This window comes from Zootoca vivipara, chromosome 12, assembly GCF_965207765.1.
Source record: "Zootoca vivipara chromosome 12, rZooViv2.hap1.1, whole genome shotgun sequence".
NCBI lineage: Eukaryota > Metazoa > Chordata > Lepidosauria > Squamata > Lacertidae > Zootoca > Zootoca vivipara.
Window position 1 is genome coordinate 36,521,248 of NC_142595.1, and position 16,052 is coordinate 36,537,299.

The 16,052-nt window shown below is 44.9% G+C and overlaps 1 protein-coding gene across 2 annotated transcripts; it reads right to left on the reverse strand.

Moving 5' to 3' along the window:
- Nucleotides 1-1,417: 1,417 nt before the first annotated feature.
- Nucleotides 1,418-13,919, reverse strand: TMEM143 (transmembrane protein 143). 2 transcript variants are annotated; one of them, XM_035134613.3, is made up of 7 exons: nucleotides 13,185-13,919; nucleotides 8,386-8,493; nucleotides 7,526-7,720; nucleotides 6,616-6,749; nucleotides 4,959-5,238; nucleotides 3,729-3,918; nucleotides 1,418-3,531 (listed from the first exon to the last, which is right to left on the reverse strand). In XM_035134613.3, exons 1-7 carry the CDS (start codon nucleotides 13,377-13,379, stop codon nucleotides 3,365-3,367), a joined length of 1,269 nt encoding a protein of 422 aa, XP_034990504.1. In that variant the 5' UTR covers nucleotides 13,380-13,919; the 3' UTR covers nucleotides 1,418-3,364. The 2 variants fall into 2 exon arrangements, with proteins under 2 accessions (XP_034990504.1, XP_088512500.1); XM_088656374.1 differs by having other exon boundaries at nucleotides 4,959-5,234; nucleotides 6,612-6,749; nucleotides 13,185-13,899.
- Between the last annotated feature and the right edge of the window lie 2,133 nt (nucleotides 13,920-16,052).

The following is a 16,052-nucleotide window of genomic DNA, read 5'->3' on the forward strand; positions in this document are numbered from 1 at the left end:
TGCTGCCTCCAACTGATGAGCACCTCCAAAGGAATGTGGTCTTTGACAGGGGGAGCCCCTTCCCCGAAGGTTTTAGGTGGTACCTCCATCATTAGGCAAGGTCTAAGATCAGAAATCATGTACATTGCTCAAGAAGCTATATGACTGCAACAGAACCTCTCCGGCAACTTTCTTCTTGAAGGAAACATCAAGATAAGAGAGCTCAAGTAATTTTTTGTCAGCAAGTGGCAGGATACTAAACAATGAAGCAGGCTGTTTTATTGTGTCACTTGTGCTAGTTTTCTTTTTTAAAGCCATAATTGGCTTTTTTCTAAGCTTATCACTGCTGAAAAAGTGATATATTAGAAACAGAATCTCCCCTCCACCAATCTGCCATAAAATGTTCAATGAAGCCAAGAAAGTCACTCAGGGGTGGTAGTTTGTCTCTCCCCCCCCCCCATATAGTGTGTCTGCCCCAATAATGTGTCATTTGTTAGGAAGGGGAGCTGTGTGCTCATTGGTCCCATAGCAAAACCCAGCAGCATGAAAATCTCCCACGGGCCACCTGCCATAACAGCAGGCATCTCCCAACAGAGAACACACAAAAAACGTCATCGGGGGGGGGGGGGGCATGATCACTGCCTAGGACTGCCGAGCTTCCTGTCTTGCTTGCTGCAGGAACAAGTGGGTGCCTCACCATGATGGATCTGTTTGTTCTGTAATGTCCTGGAAGGGATTCAACTTGGGTCTAGACAAAACAGTTGCTACTGAAAGAATGAGTTAATGGTAAAGTAGGAACTCATGGGATACAAGTGAGACACACAGCTACAGGGAGTCAAGGAAAGCCAGAAATAATGATGTCGTCGTTGAATGAATGTTAACGTTTCCAAATACCTGGCTGTTATTTGCTCAGTCTGCAACTTCAGTCTGCAAAATATTATAAATAGGGATTGTTAGAGGGGCTCCTGGTGCCCCAATTGCACACAGGATGCTTTGAGGGTGTGGAGCTACAAGGAAGCTTTAGGCCAGGCACCCCCAAACTTTGGCCCTCCAGATGTTTTGGGACTACAATTCCCATCATCTCTGACCACTGGTCGTGTTAGCTAGGGATGATGGGAGTTGTAGTCCCAAAACATCTGGAGGGCCAAGTTTGGGGATGCCTGCTTTAGGCCACTGTGGGATGTTTCTAATGCATTTCTTTTCTCCTCTTAGTTTTAATGCATCTATGTGGGTGGGTGGGGTTGTCTATCTTTAGGTTTAGTTGTAAGGTGCTTTGGGTTGCCCTGGGCAAGAAAAAGCAACTAACAAATTTAATAATAATAATATACATCCAAGCATAACTAACCACTGCCCTCCTGGCTGTTCAGTTCAGTGGAGTTACTTTAGGACCAAGCAGTGCAAAATGAAACAGAATAAAAAGTAGGAGAAAACTTGTCAATATGGGAAAATATTTATTTATTGCGCCGAAGATACAGACATTCATGCAGTTTCCCCTGAGCCACAATGACTTCCAACATGGTTGGAGGGTTAAACAAGCAAACAAAAACAAAAAACCACCTCCAACCACTGCTATTTTAAGACTAAGAGCTCACTTTGGGCATGAGAAACTCAGAACAAGCTGTTGTTAGAGGGCCTTCTCACACTACACACACCTGTACTTAAGAGTGCTGTTTAGGCATGTTACAAGAGACAAAAACTTCAGGTAGCACTCTCTTGGGGATGGGAAGAAATCAAAAGTGAAAATCAGGGCAATGCTACCATGTAAAATATCAGAGGCATTGCCCTGTTGTTGCTTTTAGACTGTGAAACAGCAGACCAGGGTCCACAAACAGCCTCCATTTGGCTCATATTTGCAACAATTTGAGGTTTTGCTGGCAGGTGCTACTTCAAATACCGCATCATGGCTGATGGGAGACTGCATGGCTGGTACATGCACTCCATAAAAAAAAAAGGACAGGAGACCTCTCAGGGGGGCAAGCTGGCCCCCAGTCTAACACAAGAAACAGTGAACAATATCACATCTGCTCAGTTACAAGGGCATTCATTAGGGTGAAGTCGTTTCCCCCAAGCACACATACATACACTGAACATACATGCACTACATTTAGAGATGGAGGCAGCAGAAGTCAGGTACCCTCCATGAGGGTAGAATTAAGACCTTATTGCATGCATTAATAGGAGGTAGCAGATGCCTCAACTTCAAAATCCATCAGCAACAGCCCTCCCAATAATTCCTACTATTTGTGCAAGTTTCTGAACTCCAAACCTCAACTGTAGACTGTTGACCAATTGACAACCAGAAAACAAAAGAGAGTGTGGTTCAGTGAGTACAATACTGGAACTTAAAAAACACATAGAAACCCTAGGCTTAAATCTCAATTCATTCATTAACTCGCAAACGTAAATTTGTTCCAAGGCATCAAATCTGTTCTCAGTATAGCGGCCTGAAGCTGGAACATCTGGGGGCAATAATATGGAGAAGTGACTCTAGAAACGTGCCGAGTGCCCTTCCCTAACAAGTCAAAGCACTGCATGAACTTACTGAGTTGTCCAAGACCATGCAATGTGAGTGTCGTCTCAACCTCCGTGGTCTCTATAAAACAGGCAAAACGAAAACCAAGTGCGTAGTATAGTCTTCAAATATTGAAAACCAAGTGCGTAGTATAGTCTTCAAATATTGAAAACCAAGTGCGTAGTATAGTCTTCAAATATTGAAAACCAAGTGCGTAGTATAGTCTTCAAATATACTGTGAATTTCAAAGTGCTATAGAAGTGATTTAATGTTTTTTAAAGCCCCCAAGCAGCAGAGCAAAGGAATATTTCTAAAACCCCATCTTGCCCTAAACGCAAGCAATTCATTACTTTATGCCATTCTCATTTCAAATGTAAACAGCCCTGCAAGGAACTTCATCCCCGCATTCCTCAGATACAAGAAAAAACAGGCAGACCCCCCCCCCCCCGGAAAGGCAGCAGCATATAATAAAAGTGTTTTTGCAAAAACAGGGAAACCTTTAAAAACAAGCTCCCCCCCCCAGCCTTCCAAATAGTTGAGTCTGAGGTGTAACATGTCCCCCTTGTAATAAGGTTGAATGTTGTATGCCAGGTGATATTTACACCTCTTATGGTGTTACACGCTTGAGTTTCCTTCCAACATGGATTCCTGGAGGAACATACACATCCAGGAGAGATACAGCAGCAGTAGTAGAAGCAGAAACCCTGAGGTTTCTGGGCAGCATCGACAACTGCAGCCCTGGGCACAGCTCCCATAATGCCATGGGAAGCAAGAATTCCCCTGCCTGTGCCTTGAAAGCCCCGCATGCTCAGCATTAGGGGCCTTAGCAGGAGGCCTGACAAAAGTGCTGGCCAGAACAATCCTAGGAAGCTCCTAACCAGTCACAGGATGGGTCCCCGTTGCGGGAGAGCCCACTGCCCCAACTCCCAGTTCCCTGAGATGCCTGCAGGCACGGTCGGCACAGAAGGTTACATCCAGACCAGAGCGGAGGTGCAGCCAAGCCTGAACCTCTTGCCTCATGTGTTCAATGGTTCTGGAGTCTGGGAGGGAGGGAGGGAGGGAGGGAGGGAGGGAGAGAGAGAGAGAGAGAGAGAGAGAGAGAGAGAGAGAGAGAGAGAGAGAGAGAGAGAGAGGTGTCAGAGAACCTTTCACAAGCTCAAACCTGTTCCAGGGGATGGCTTAGTTTTTCACTGCTTCGGTCCTGCCCCCACCCAAAGAACCAAGGCCAGGCAAATACCTATGTCCAGGGGGTGATAGCGTTGCTGCAGCTGGAGGAGGAAACTGTGTGCCAAGATGACCTCCTTGGCATGTTCTTCCTGGGCACGCAGAACAAGGGCATCCAGTAGCTCAGAGTTGTTGGATGTGCTGCGGTAATACAGCATGTGCACCAGCTCAAGGGAGTGGATATTCCGGCGCTGGCCAAAGACCTTTAACAAGAAGAAAGGGGTGTCCACAGGAAGTAAGACTGCTAAGAACAGCTCTCCTGGATTTCGCCAATGGCCCATCAAGCCCAGCATCCTGTTCTCACAGTGGCCACACAAGTGCCTGTGAGAATCCTACAAGCAGGACCTGAGCACAAGAGCCCTGGCCCCCTTGCAGTTTCCAGCAACTGGTATTCAGTGTAGCCATCATAGGTACTGATAGTAGCCACTGCTATCCCTATACATTAGTTTTGTCTAATAATCTTTTAAAGCCATTCAAGTTGGTGGTGATCGCTGCCTCCTATGGGAGCGAGTCCCATAGTTTAACTATAGCAGTGGACAAGTTGGGATTCAGGCCTCCTGGGTTTACAGCTAGTTACTGCAGTGCTTTTGAGCAAGGTTGACATGTATTGCGATTCCCTAGCAAAGTGTCCATCAATAGGAGGGACAGGGGTTGAGAGGAGGAAGGAGGACTTGCAGACTGCAAGTACCCACATGGGAAGCGTTGTGCATTTAGAGTTGTGTATTACAAGTTTTGTCCTGAAGGTAAAGGTATCTTTAAGTGCATCTTCAATGGGTAATTCCCCCAACTACCCCACACAATGAAATAAATGGTAGGTACTTCTATTTGAGAAAATGACGGGGTGCGTATGACCATGTGGGCCTGTTTTATCCAGAAAAACCGGACAATTGTTCCAATCTGTCTACCTGACAGCAGCTCTCTGGAATCTCATGGAGAGATCTTCACCATAAGTTAAAAATGAGAAGTAATAATTATGTTGGGCTTACTGGCTTTGTGACCCACAGATTGGGAAATGCTGCGCTAAAACAGTGGTAGAAACCTCCAGATCTTGCTGGAATACAGACTACGTTATTTTATTTTTATTTTAATCCCTGGCCATTGACCATGCTGATTGTTGGACTCCAACTCCCATCAGCCCCGACGTCAGAACTGTCCGCTGCTTCCTTAAAGGCTATGTAACCAAAGGTCACATGGCTGGCAATCGGTTTTAAGAGGCAGGGCCAGTTTTCAGCATCATGCATACCTTCCAAGCCCGGAAGGCCATAAAGGCAGCGAAGAAAAGCAGCAGGGAGGTGGTGCCAATCTTCAGGTCAGAAAGCACCACCATGCCCACGTTGACGAAGAAGGCCAAGCCGCTCACTATCAGCATGCTGTTGAGGAGGGCCCTGTAGAAGATGGAGGTGCGGACTTTGACCGCAGGCAGCAACTGCTCCAGGCCTTCCAGGGGAATGTCCTTAAAGCATTTAAGCATGAGCTGAGCATTCTTAATCCGGGCAGCCACCACCACCCGTTTGAAGTACTGTCTGGTTTGGGAAGAAAAGAGGCAAAAAATAAAACAAAAAACAAAAAAAACCAGAGGAAAGAAAGCATTTGCATTTTATTTATGGATAAATAAAATATTTCTGTACCACTATATCAAAAAATATCAAGGCAACATGAAAGATAATTCAATTAAAAATATAAGCAGATAATCATTAAGGTGACTCCCCTCAAATAACCCTGAGAACGGCAGAATGTTAAAGGCGCTGAGAGATGTTAGGAGATACCCCACCAACCCCCCTCACAGAGGTACAGTTCTCAGAGTGCTTTAAAAACTGGTCCCTCTTCCCAGGGAACTCTGGGAATTGTAGCTCTGTGAGGGGAGTCCTAACAACTCTTTGCACCCTTAACCAAACGACAGTTCACAGGACTCTGAGAGAAGCCCTGACTGTTTAAAGTGGTATAATATGGCTTTCAATGTATAGTGCAGATGGAACCTGAGCTACAATGTATAAGCACTCATCAAAACCCTGCAAACTTTAATCAATACTGTATATCAGGGGTGGCCAACTCCCAAGAGACTGTGATCTACTCACAGAGTTAAAAACTGGCAGTGATCTACTCCCTTTTTGGGGGTTCAGGTCACAGTTGCTGAGCTTTTATTAGGGAGGAGGAAAGCCCTGTTTTTCTGGGGTGCAGGGCGAAAATGTTGAGCTTCTTTTGGGCGAGCCTAAGTTGTTGAGCTTCTTTGGGGGCAGCCAGTTATCTACCACAGACGTCCAGTGATCTACCATTAGATCACGAGCTACCTGTTGGACATGCCTGCTGTATATTGTTGTACATGTATCATTTAAAGTTATAAAGTATTGAATAGGAACCATAAAATACAATGTTGACTGAAAGACAGAAGAGATTATCACTGAATAAACTGATGTGGATAAAACACCATACTAAGGCCAAACACATTGTGTCTTCTCCAGAGGCAAATACCAATAAAACATGGATACAGCACACATACAGGACTGTATGTTTCCTTTTCAAACAGGGATCATGCTCACATAACTTTAAAAAAAGTTAAGAAATTCCTTCAGTCTCCAAACTATTGGTAACTGCTTTGATTAAAAAGTGCCCAGGCATCCACAGTACGCTATGTCCCTGAATTATCCATCCACATATGAACAAAACGTATTCACTGCCTATCTTCCTATCCAGTTAATGCAGAGCAGACTTCCCCAAGCTGCTGCGATCCAGATGCAGTTGATCTCCAACTCCCAATAGCTTCAGCCTAAGGCCTAGATTTATGGGAGTCTGAACAGTGTAACAAGTTGGGAGAGGCAAATGTAGAGTCAGGGGAATAGCTCTCCCCAAAAAGGATCTCAGGGTGGGATTTATTATTATTATTATTATTATTTTTCACTTGCCTGTCTGCTGGAACCCAAGATGTGCCAAATAACCCCCTCTGGTTCTGAAGCGTAGACATCACACTCAGTGGTCCAAACCGTTGGCCAAGAGCCCAGAATCTTATGTATTCATACTGATCCAGATTTACTGACACCTGCAAAAAGGAAGGCATGGAAATACAACTGCTTTTTGGAGCAGGGGGGGGGTCTTGTGTTGCAACTACAGCAAAGGAGCATTCCATACCGATAGTGCGAATGCTTTGAGGGTGTGCGCGCTATTTTTTATTTTAAACATTTGTACATAAATGTTACAAAGAGGCGTACAAAATTTAAGAAATAATAAATAAATAAAGCCAACCTGCATATAAAATAAGGAACAAAATCTACAATGGTGGCAAATAAAAAATAAAAAAATAAAATCAGTGCCAAGCATGTTAAGTAATCTGAGCAAATGGATTGGCACGGAGAGCACTTTTGAATGTAAAAATGAGACACAGGGGCTGAAGTCACAAGGCTTTTATGCAGAAGTGCATGAAATCTACAGTCCTCCAGTCAGTGGCTGTTGGGAGCTGGAGTCCAATGGGTTCACCTGCTCTAAAGGTGTGCATTTAGCTTCACATGGGGGGGGGCTGTGCTGTTGATCTCTTCAACAATATTCTGTACATTTTAATATGAATTCCTCGTGGTTCTTGTATGAATTCTATTGCTGCAAGCCCTAGGATAATAAACTGATGACAGGAAGGCTAATAGTAACAGTAGTACGAAGAAGCTCAGACACAGGGAAGCTGAAGGGCCTCTGGTGGAGCTGTGCCTGAACTTAATCTCTGCAGTGAGAAAACCCCCGTAACATGTATGTACAGAATCTGGCTTTGTTAAGAGTCACATTGAGTTACGGTGAGGAAGAATGGCCCTATCCCGGGACAGGTCTCACCTGGACTTCATCGTGAGGATGCTGGACCACAAGGGCATAGGCCAGGGTTTCCTCTGACAAACTGTTGAAGTTGGCCTGGTCCAGCAATGGATCCATCCTGGCCAAAACTTCCTGTTCTTTTGCTAACCGCTCAGCATCAGTCAGAGAGAACTCCTCCAGTGTGTCCTGGTCGGGATTAATAGGAGCATACAGAGCCTGGGAAGGGGAGAATTAAATAGGCAGTATTAATGCCATTAACAGTGTTATTATTATTTACAGCATTTATCGGTCATTTTACACAATAAAAAGCCTGGAAGCAACTTATCAAGGTAAAATAGAATGCATAAATGCAACTTAATACCATAAGAAGTACAAAACAATGGGCCCTATAAAATTCCTTTGACGCTCATCCTACAATATAGTAAGGACAAGTCCTACCCATCCCACTAAAAGATGACCACCACCTCAGCAGGCAACACAAAAAGGCCTTAGTCTGCCAGCTAAAGATTGACAAGGATGGTGCTAGGTACATCACCCTGAGGGAGCTTTCAACAAACAGGGGGCCACTACTGAGAAGGCCTGATTCACACTGCACCTACCTCAGGTAGAGTATAGCAAGAAGGGGTCTGTGATGAAAAACACAGGGTCTGAGCTGGTTCATATGGGGAGAGGCAGTCCTTGAGGAATTACAGAGCTGTGGAGTGCTTTAAAGATCGGTTCCTGTACCTCTGAGCCCAGAAACTAGTGAGTAAGCCAGTATCTAATCACAATGCCTCCCACTAGCTTCCAACACATACTTCTCCCCTACCCCTTCTGCATTTGGATGAGCAATTCATGCAGAAACAAGGCCAGTCCCCACAAGGAGCGTACTTTGTCATTACCTGTAATTGCTCTAGGATGGAGTGGTAACGGTAAAGAAGGGACGAGTCCACTTGAGAGACAAATGCCAGGAAAGTGGTGCGATCTGATTGACTAGAAGAGTGGAACTCCTAAAAGAGGGAATAGACAAGGTTAGTCCAAAGGTGGTTTAGAAGCAAATGACCTGTTTACATAGTTTGTTGTGATATGGAATTGCAGCTGTTTATTAAAAGGATGCCTTACTTTGTCCTGAGATATTGTTATAATTGAGGCAACGGGCTGACAGATTATTCCATGCTGCTACAGCAGTGTTATCCTTAAGCTTCCCTATCAATCGGAAACAACTTTTAAAAAAACATAGTCCCCAACTGGACTGATACGAGTTAAATCAGTTTTGTGAATTTTGAGCCCTCTGGTTGTTTTTGATTACAACTCCCATGATAGGAGTCCTAGTCTAAAACATCCGGTGGGCACCAAGTTGGCAGAGGCGCCAGGCAAAAACATTCCTTTTCAACCAGGCCTTTGGCTGTTAACAGCCCATGGCCTTATAAAACTTGTGTGTGTGTTTTTTTCTTTTTTGAAAAGTCGCTTTGAGTTGCCTGCAGCAAGAAAAGCTCCTAATAAATTTAATAAATAATAGGCAATAGTAAAGGTTGGATTAAGTTGTTGTTGTTTACAGGTTTGATCTACATTTAGTTAAGAACATGTAACACGCATACATGCACACTAATTACTAAATTCACATCCTGCATACATAAACAAGTTATTAGTTGCCACTGGACAACTCCACACACACACACACACCCTGCCACCAATTCTAGGCCGATCCAAGCTTTTGTGGTGAACCAAGCTCCCAGAAAGCTCCTTTCAGCATTTGTGGCTTGTTTCATTTTTAGCTGGGGTGCTTGGCGTCATTATGAGAAAGGCTTCCATGTTCCAAGCTTCAAGTAAGACAACGCACATTCAGCTAGATAAGAGCACCTGTGCTTCAGCTTCTTATTACAAAAGGGACCACGGTCCATTGGCCAATCCTGTGCTTTGCATGTAGAAGAGATCAGGGATCAGGTGATGTGAAGGGACTGCTGCCTGAGACTCTGGAGAACCACTGCTAGTCAATACTTAGGCTTCATATACATCATACATTTAAAGCACATGGCTTTCTCCAAAAAATCCTGGGAACTGCAGTTTACCCTTCACAAAGCTACAATCCCCAGCACCAGTGCTATTTTTCTAGCAAGAGGTCACCATGACCACCACCCTCATTCTCTTAGAATGGCAATGGCGCTCACCAGAGAGGTGCCAGAGCTCACCTGTACTGAGTTCCTGTTGAGTTCCACCTGAAAAAGCCCTGCCCAGCACCCTTAGCAAATTACAGACCCCAGGATTTTTTTTTGGGGGGGGGGGTGGAGGAGTCATGGGATTTTCATGAATGGTGCATACATAGTCTTAAGCTAGAGGAACAAAAAATCTGACCTGATATAAAGCACTTTCTTATACAGTACCCCTATGACTATACATTAGGTAATTTATAATTGGCTTTTGTATGTTTTACACCTCCCACAGAGGAGGGGGAGAAAGGAGAAGATAGTCTTCTAGTCCTTACTTTATAAGTTTCTCCACCTCTCTATGCTTGACTTTAGCTAGGGTGGCCAATTCAGCAAGAAAGAAATCCTGGATGGAAATAAAAGAAAATACAAGAGATGCTTGCTGCAAGTTTCAGACACCGTCAACATCAAGGTGGGAAAACGTATAGCGCTCTTTCTTTCTCTCTATATACACCCACACCCCACAGACCTACTCGCAATGGAACATGATCTCATCGCACACTTAGCACTAAGCCTGCTCCATATTGTTCAGTGTCGCCAGCCCAGAGGGACACCAGCTATCCCTATCTGGTTGTCAATGAAATGTGTCAGGAAGGCATTCTCCTGACCAAGCTTCTGAAGGTGATGCTCTCCAAGAACATGCAGCCACTCTGTTCTTTCCTTCCTTCTCCCAATTCACAAAGGGGGGGGGGGCTTTCCTCTCTGACATAAAGCTCCTATCAAAATATTTCACTCACATACTGAAGATAAAAATATGTTAATAAGGTTGATGATAATATATTAAGATCCTATACAATGGAGTTTCCAAGGGTCTCCAGAGTAACGTTATACAATTTCAGAACCACAGGGAAATCCTGGAATGCTAGCAGCTCTTAACTATAGCTTCTCTTTCATCTCTCCTTATATCCCTTTCTTCCTTTTCTGCTCTGGGACAACAGTAATAATAATCCACATCCCCTTTCTGCCTTCACTTCCCTCATTTTACACTTGTTCAGCAAATAGTGTAGTGGCTTCAGAGCTACAGAAAAAACCGCTTCAAAAAACTCATTCACCTCCCCCAGCCTCTTTTATTATTATTTGCTATTACAGGCAGCAACCATTTTAGGCACATCCAACTGATGCATGATCACCAATGCACGGAAGAAGGCTTAACAGGGCATAGTGGGGGTGGAATGTGCTTATACGCACTCTGCCAACATATGCAGGGGCTGGGAATCAAATCCCCTTGTGAAATGGTCACTGCCAGTATTTATTTAATTTATATCCCACCCTTCTTCCTCAAGGAAGGAACTGACGATGATATTCTTATTATACCAGATATCTGGAAATTAGTTGAAGTTTTCTTATTGCTGATTTTACACTGTTAATATTTATTATTATTTTTAGTGCTTTAACTGAATGTATTGTATACTAGCAGCCTCATACTTTTTGCTTAGAACTTCCAAGAAACCAAAAAATCAGTAGTTAAAATCAGGCTAGGTTTGAAATGTTCAGTCTGTCATCTTGATTCAGAATAACATCCAACCGTATCCAAACCATAGCTGCCAAGTATCCCGTATCCGCCGGGAAAACCCCATTTTTCTTACTGTTTCCCGGCGGTATCCCGTTTGGCGATAAATCCCGGCATTCTCCCTTAAATTCGCTTCTTCCCGGCGGCCATTTTTCTGGTGCCGCTTTGCCCTTCTATGGGCACCAGAAAATGGCGATGCCGGCGCCGGAAGTCGCTTCCGCGCATGACCGGAAGTTGCGTGACGCGACTTCCGGTGGCGCTTCGCCCTTCTATGGGCATCAGAAAATGGCAGCGCCGGCGCCGGAAGTCGCTTTTACGTGTTTCCGGTCATGCGCGGAAGCGACTTCCGGCGCCGCCATTTTCTGATGCCCATAGAAGGGCAAAGCGGCACCAGAAAAATGGCCGCCGGGAAGAAGCGAATTTAAGGGAGAATGCCGGGATGCGTGACGCAACTTCCGGTCATGCGCGCGCTGCCGATCCCGGATCTTTATGACCCGGACTTGGCAGCTATGATCCAAACACAGAAAAAAAACCTGATCCCTGATCTCAGGAACTATAATGCAAAGTTTGGTTACTATGCAGTACTTAAGTAGCAAGAACTCGGGCCAGGAGGAAGATGAATTTCAAGTAAGTCTTCAAAAGGTTTTATTTATGTAATGATAGGATGAATTCAAATAGGAATCATTTCCAGTTTGATAGTGAGGCAAATAAAAATTAATTCCAGTGAAAAAATCCCAGGACAAGGCCCTGTTTCGCTAATTCTTCATCAGCAATGTTTTAATGGTCACAGTGTACCAAGTATGTTTGCCTTGATGTCTGTGCTCTTCACTCATCCTTACTTTGGCCATCCTAGTAGAGATTAAACCAGGCATCCCCAAACTTTGGCCCTCCAGATGTTTTGGACTACAATTCCCATCTTCCCCGACCACTGGTACTGTTAGCTAGAGATCATGGGAGTTGTAGGCCAAAACATCTGGAGGGCCGCAGTTTGGGGATGCCTGGATTAAACTCTCTATAAGGGCCATCATCACTTGTTAGATTCAGCACCATGCACTCTTGTAGCATGCAAGATGTGTTAAAGAGCAACAGTTTCATACTGTTTCCACACCAAGCATCAGGATGCAGCAGGCTCTGGGATTGTGATGGGTGGGTGGGAGGAGCAGGCTTCAATATAGAATGAGTTGCACCCAAGAACACATACAAATCCTGCTATGGCTTATTTTATGGGTATGTCTTAAAATATGAGAAACAGGGTACAATAATTGTAAAACAAAACATCTTCTGTACCAAGGCAGCCCAAGTTACTGGGCCGATAAATGCTATACAGTACAGCACTCAATGATCTGAATGGCTCATGCAAAAGTAAGCCAATTGCCATATATTCATTTAAGTTTAGCTTCAGCTTAGCTGTACAATCTTAAGTAAGACAAGCTAGCTGAGAAGAGGATTCTGAGTCTGACACTTACACAACATATTGTTGCACACCACCCCAATTTCTAAGCAGTGTGAGATTCCAGGGGTTCCAGGCGCTCCCCCAAAGTTTGGTATCCCTGGAATGAGGGACAGTGGAGTCTGTGGTGTCTTTACGATGTCGGGTTTATTTACACATATATACAACCTTAGCCTACGATGGAAGGGCTCACAGCATCAACACTGCAAGCAGTCTTGCTTCTCCCAGCCACAGCTGCTTGATCAAGCAGAGATCAAGCATGGCTCTAACTCTCTGGCTTCTGCCTGCACTCTGATTCTAACCCAGCTTATACTAATGACCATACTTATATGGTACTTAGGTGGCAACGATGACCCTTGCTGGACTAATTTAACAATGGAATTCTCCAGTAGCTTTTAACCCTTGCTGGATCCAGGGGATCAGAAGGAGCTCAGGCACCATACAGTCTGACCCACCCCAGCAAAAAAGAAAAGAAAAGCCCAGTCACAGCACTATGTTCATAACTTATTATGAACCCACGCAGAGCCCCAGTTATACCTTCACTAGAGCATCAACCAGGTAGTCCTTGGAAAAGGGGATATATCTCTCCCGATAGTCCACCGTCCAGTTCTGTGGCTCCACTGGTCTCCGCATCTTCCGGTATTTCACCATTCTGGCAGCGAGGGAGGCCTTGCCACGGGATGGCAACCCTACAACCCCAGCCCCTAAGGCTAACCGTACTGCACACAGCATTCTAGCAAAGTTCAAAGTTTTACCAGTCAGGCATGTTCAGCTTCCTTTCCAAAGGCTTTCAAAAATGACCCTAATTTGCAAGTAACAGGGCACATCTTTCTTCAAAGCAACCAAGTCAAAGACTTCCAAAGACACACCATGGAGGCCAAAATCCGTCCCTGGACGGGGATGGGGGGGGGAGGCTCCTTGCAGTCAGAGCCTTGGCCTGAGCAGCCAGGTCAGAGGTCTTCTGCCCAACGGTGCCACCACCACACCACCACCTGTGCAAGTGGGCCTGGTCCTAATCAGATCAGCCAAACAGGCGGTGGGGTGAGGGCAAAGGTCACTGCCCCAAAACGCATTAAGTTGGCTGAACTGATGAGAATAGCAATACTCTCACCAATTTACAGACTAAGCAGTGATTCCTTCCTCCTCCTGGAAGAAAAGCCTTTGCATTCACTTTGGGCCCGTTTCAAACGGGGCGGAGGGCGGGAAACCCACCATACAAGGTAGTAGATTCCTAACCTCTAAACAGAAAAGGGCTGACATTGGCTTTAGTGCGCACGCGCAAGCGTCTTTCCCGCCCTTCGTTCCTTATTTGTGCCCGGGGGGCGGAGCCTCCTTTATCCCGCAAGCGCATTAGCGCCTTTGACTTCAGCTCTCCTGGACGTCAGGCGCTTGCTTAGCTGTGCAGCGCTGTGCTCGCGAGTTTATGCTACAGATCTAGAAATTTTTTAGAAGGGTATCATCCACAGGGTTTATGGGCGACAAATAAAGTGGTTTTTCACTCCCATTTCCTACAGTTTTATACAAGAGTTTCAGCATATCATTTCTATGATTCAGAGCGACGTCTTTCTACGCCGGCAAAAGGCAGATTTCCTTTCATTTTTTAACTGGAAATTCGATCGTTTCATCACTCCACCCCTTTCTCTATAAACTTTATCTCCATGACCGAGTCACGGTCCACGTTGCGGACGGGCAAAAGAATCCTTCAACTTCAGAAACACGCAGGCGCACGTTCTCTCCCCCCCCTCCTTTGCTAAACTGAGCACGCAACACGTACTCGTTCCACTTTTCGGGCTGTCGGTGCAAACTGCGCACGCGCAGCTTTGCCTGCCGTCTGCTCCCGCATACAGAATTCTGGGATCCTCGCGCGTGCCGTCGCGCGCTTCTTTGGCGCCCCGCCCTATACCAACCGTTATTTTCCAACTGCCTTGCTGAGGCGGCGGCTGTCCGACCAGTGAAGCTTCGAGTTCCCTCACACGCTCTATTTGCTTTCCTCACCCTCCGTGCGCGGTGGCGCAAAAGCACATCACAAAGGGGCCCAAATAGGCGGGAAAATAACCTCTAAGGGAATTTCTGAAGGGGAGGGAGGTGAGGAAGAAGGTGGGTTTATGAAGTAATTTCTTAAAAAAAGAACTGAGATATGGTAATACAGCGAGTTCCTCATTAGTTTTTGAGGAGGCTCAGTCCCGTGACGCCAAGGAGCATATTTTTTATTCCTGTCAGAAAAGGCCATAATTGGGCTTTCATAATATCTCCTCACACCAATCCTGGGTAATAGTTTATGTTGAAAGATAGGCACTCTTGCAAAGCAATCATGTGAGATTAATAGCCAAGCAGGGATTTGAGCCCATATGGGTCTCATCTAAACCCAACACTCATTAAGCACCGCACTTGCTGGCTCCTGCTTTTGATGGAAATGACCTCAATGCGTTTCATATTTACCAATGAGCATTTAAGATACAGTCCACTTTGTTACTTGCCCCACTACAGTGGTGCATTGGAAATGTCCAAGTAGATAAGTTCTGGTTTTGTTAATGGTGAAGGGAAAAAAGGTCAAAGGATACAGGTTCACACTAAACCTATTTTGATGAGAAACAGCGAGAAATAAACTGCAGGCATGCTCTTTATGGTGGGGGTCAGGGAATGTATCTGTGCAACATTTTGTTCTGTTTTTATAAGATGTGTGAAGCAGAAAATGTTTAAAAATACAGGAAATAAGTCAAAATAATTCTCAAGAGTTTCGTTTATTTGCTTGGAAAATCAATACATTAATTATGTGCAGGAAACAAATGCAGAAACTGGGGGAACACTTGTCTGCCGTACAAAACAAGTTCAACCATTTTTGATCAGCGCTAGTTTGGCCACTGGGACTTCATGATGGTGGGACGTGCTGTGCAATAAGCTATTGCCCATGATTTTACTGAACAATTTCAAGAAGCTTGCTCAGATTCATTTTGTAAAATATAACTTGGGGTAAATTTGGAGAAATGTTATTCAAGCCCATAATGCTTGTACAATGCATGGTAGTTCCAGTACATTAGGCCTGGAGCACATATTAGATTGGTCTAATCCAAAATGTTCATAGCCTGTCCATAATTTAGGCAATTATTTAAAGAGTAATTCTCTCAGAAGGATTGCCATATGGTGCTTGTGGAATCAAAAGACAGCAAGTATCAAAGGTTGGAATTCAATGTCGTGCTTTTCCAGTCAATTCCATCTGTGCAACACCTCCACCCCCCATTCTTCTGTGTGTTGTTCTGGGGGTTCTCCTTAACTTCCCCGGAACCAATTTCAGGGGGTGGAGGGGAGGGGAGAAGGGATAGCCTTGCTGTTCTACTGGAAGCTCTTGCACAGGATTTCCGCTAAGGGCCTGGTTAGGTGAATCCTTCCCAAGATCTATAATAAAAC

Bases quoted from the DNA above. Each gene is read 5' to 3' on its own strand.
- TMEM143 (XM_035134613.3), bottom strand. From the start codon at position 13,379: ATGCTGTGTGCAGTACGGTTAGCCTTAGGGGCTGGGGTTGTAGGGTTG. The intron at 6,750-7,525 runs GTGAGACCTGTC...TCCTTTTTGCAG, and splicing joins ATCCTCACGATGAAGTCCAG to GTGTCAGTAAATCTGGATCA. The intron at 3,532-3,728 runs GTATTTGCCTGG...CCTCCCTCCCAG, and splicing joins CTATCACCCCCTGGACATAG to ACTCCAGAACCATTGAACAC.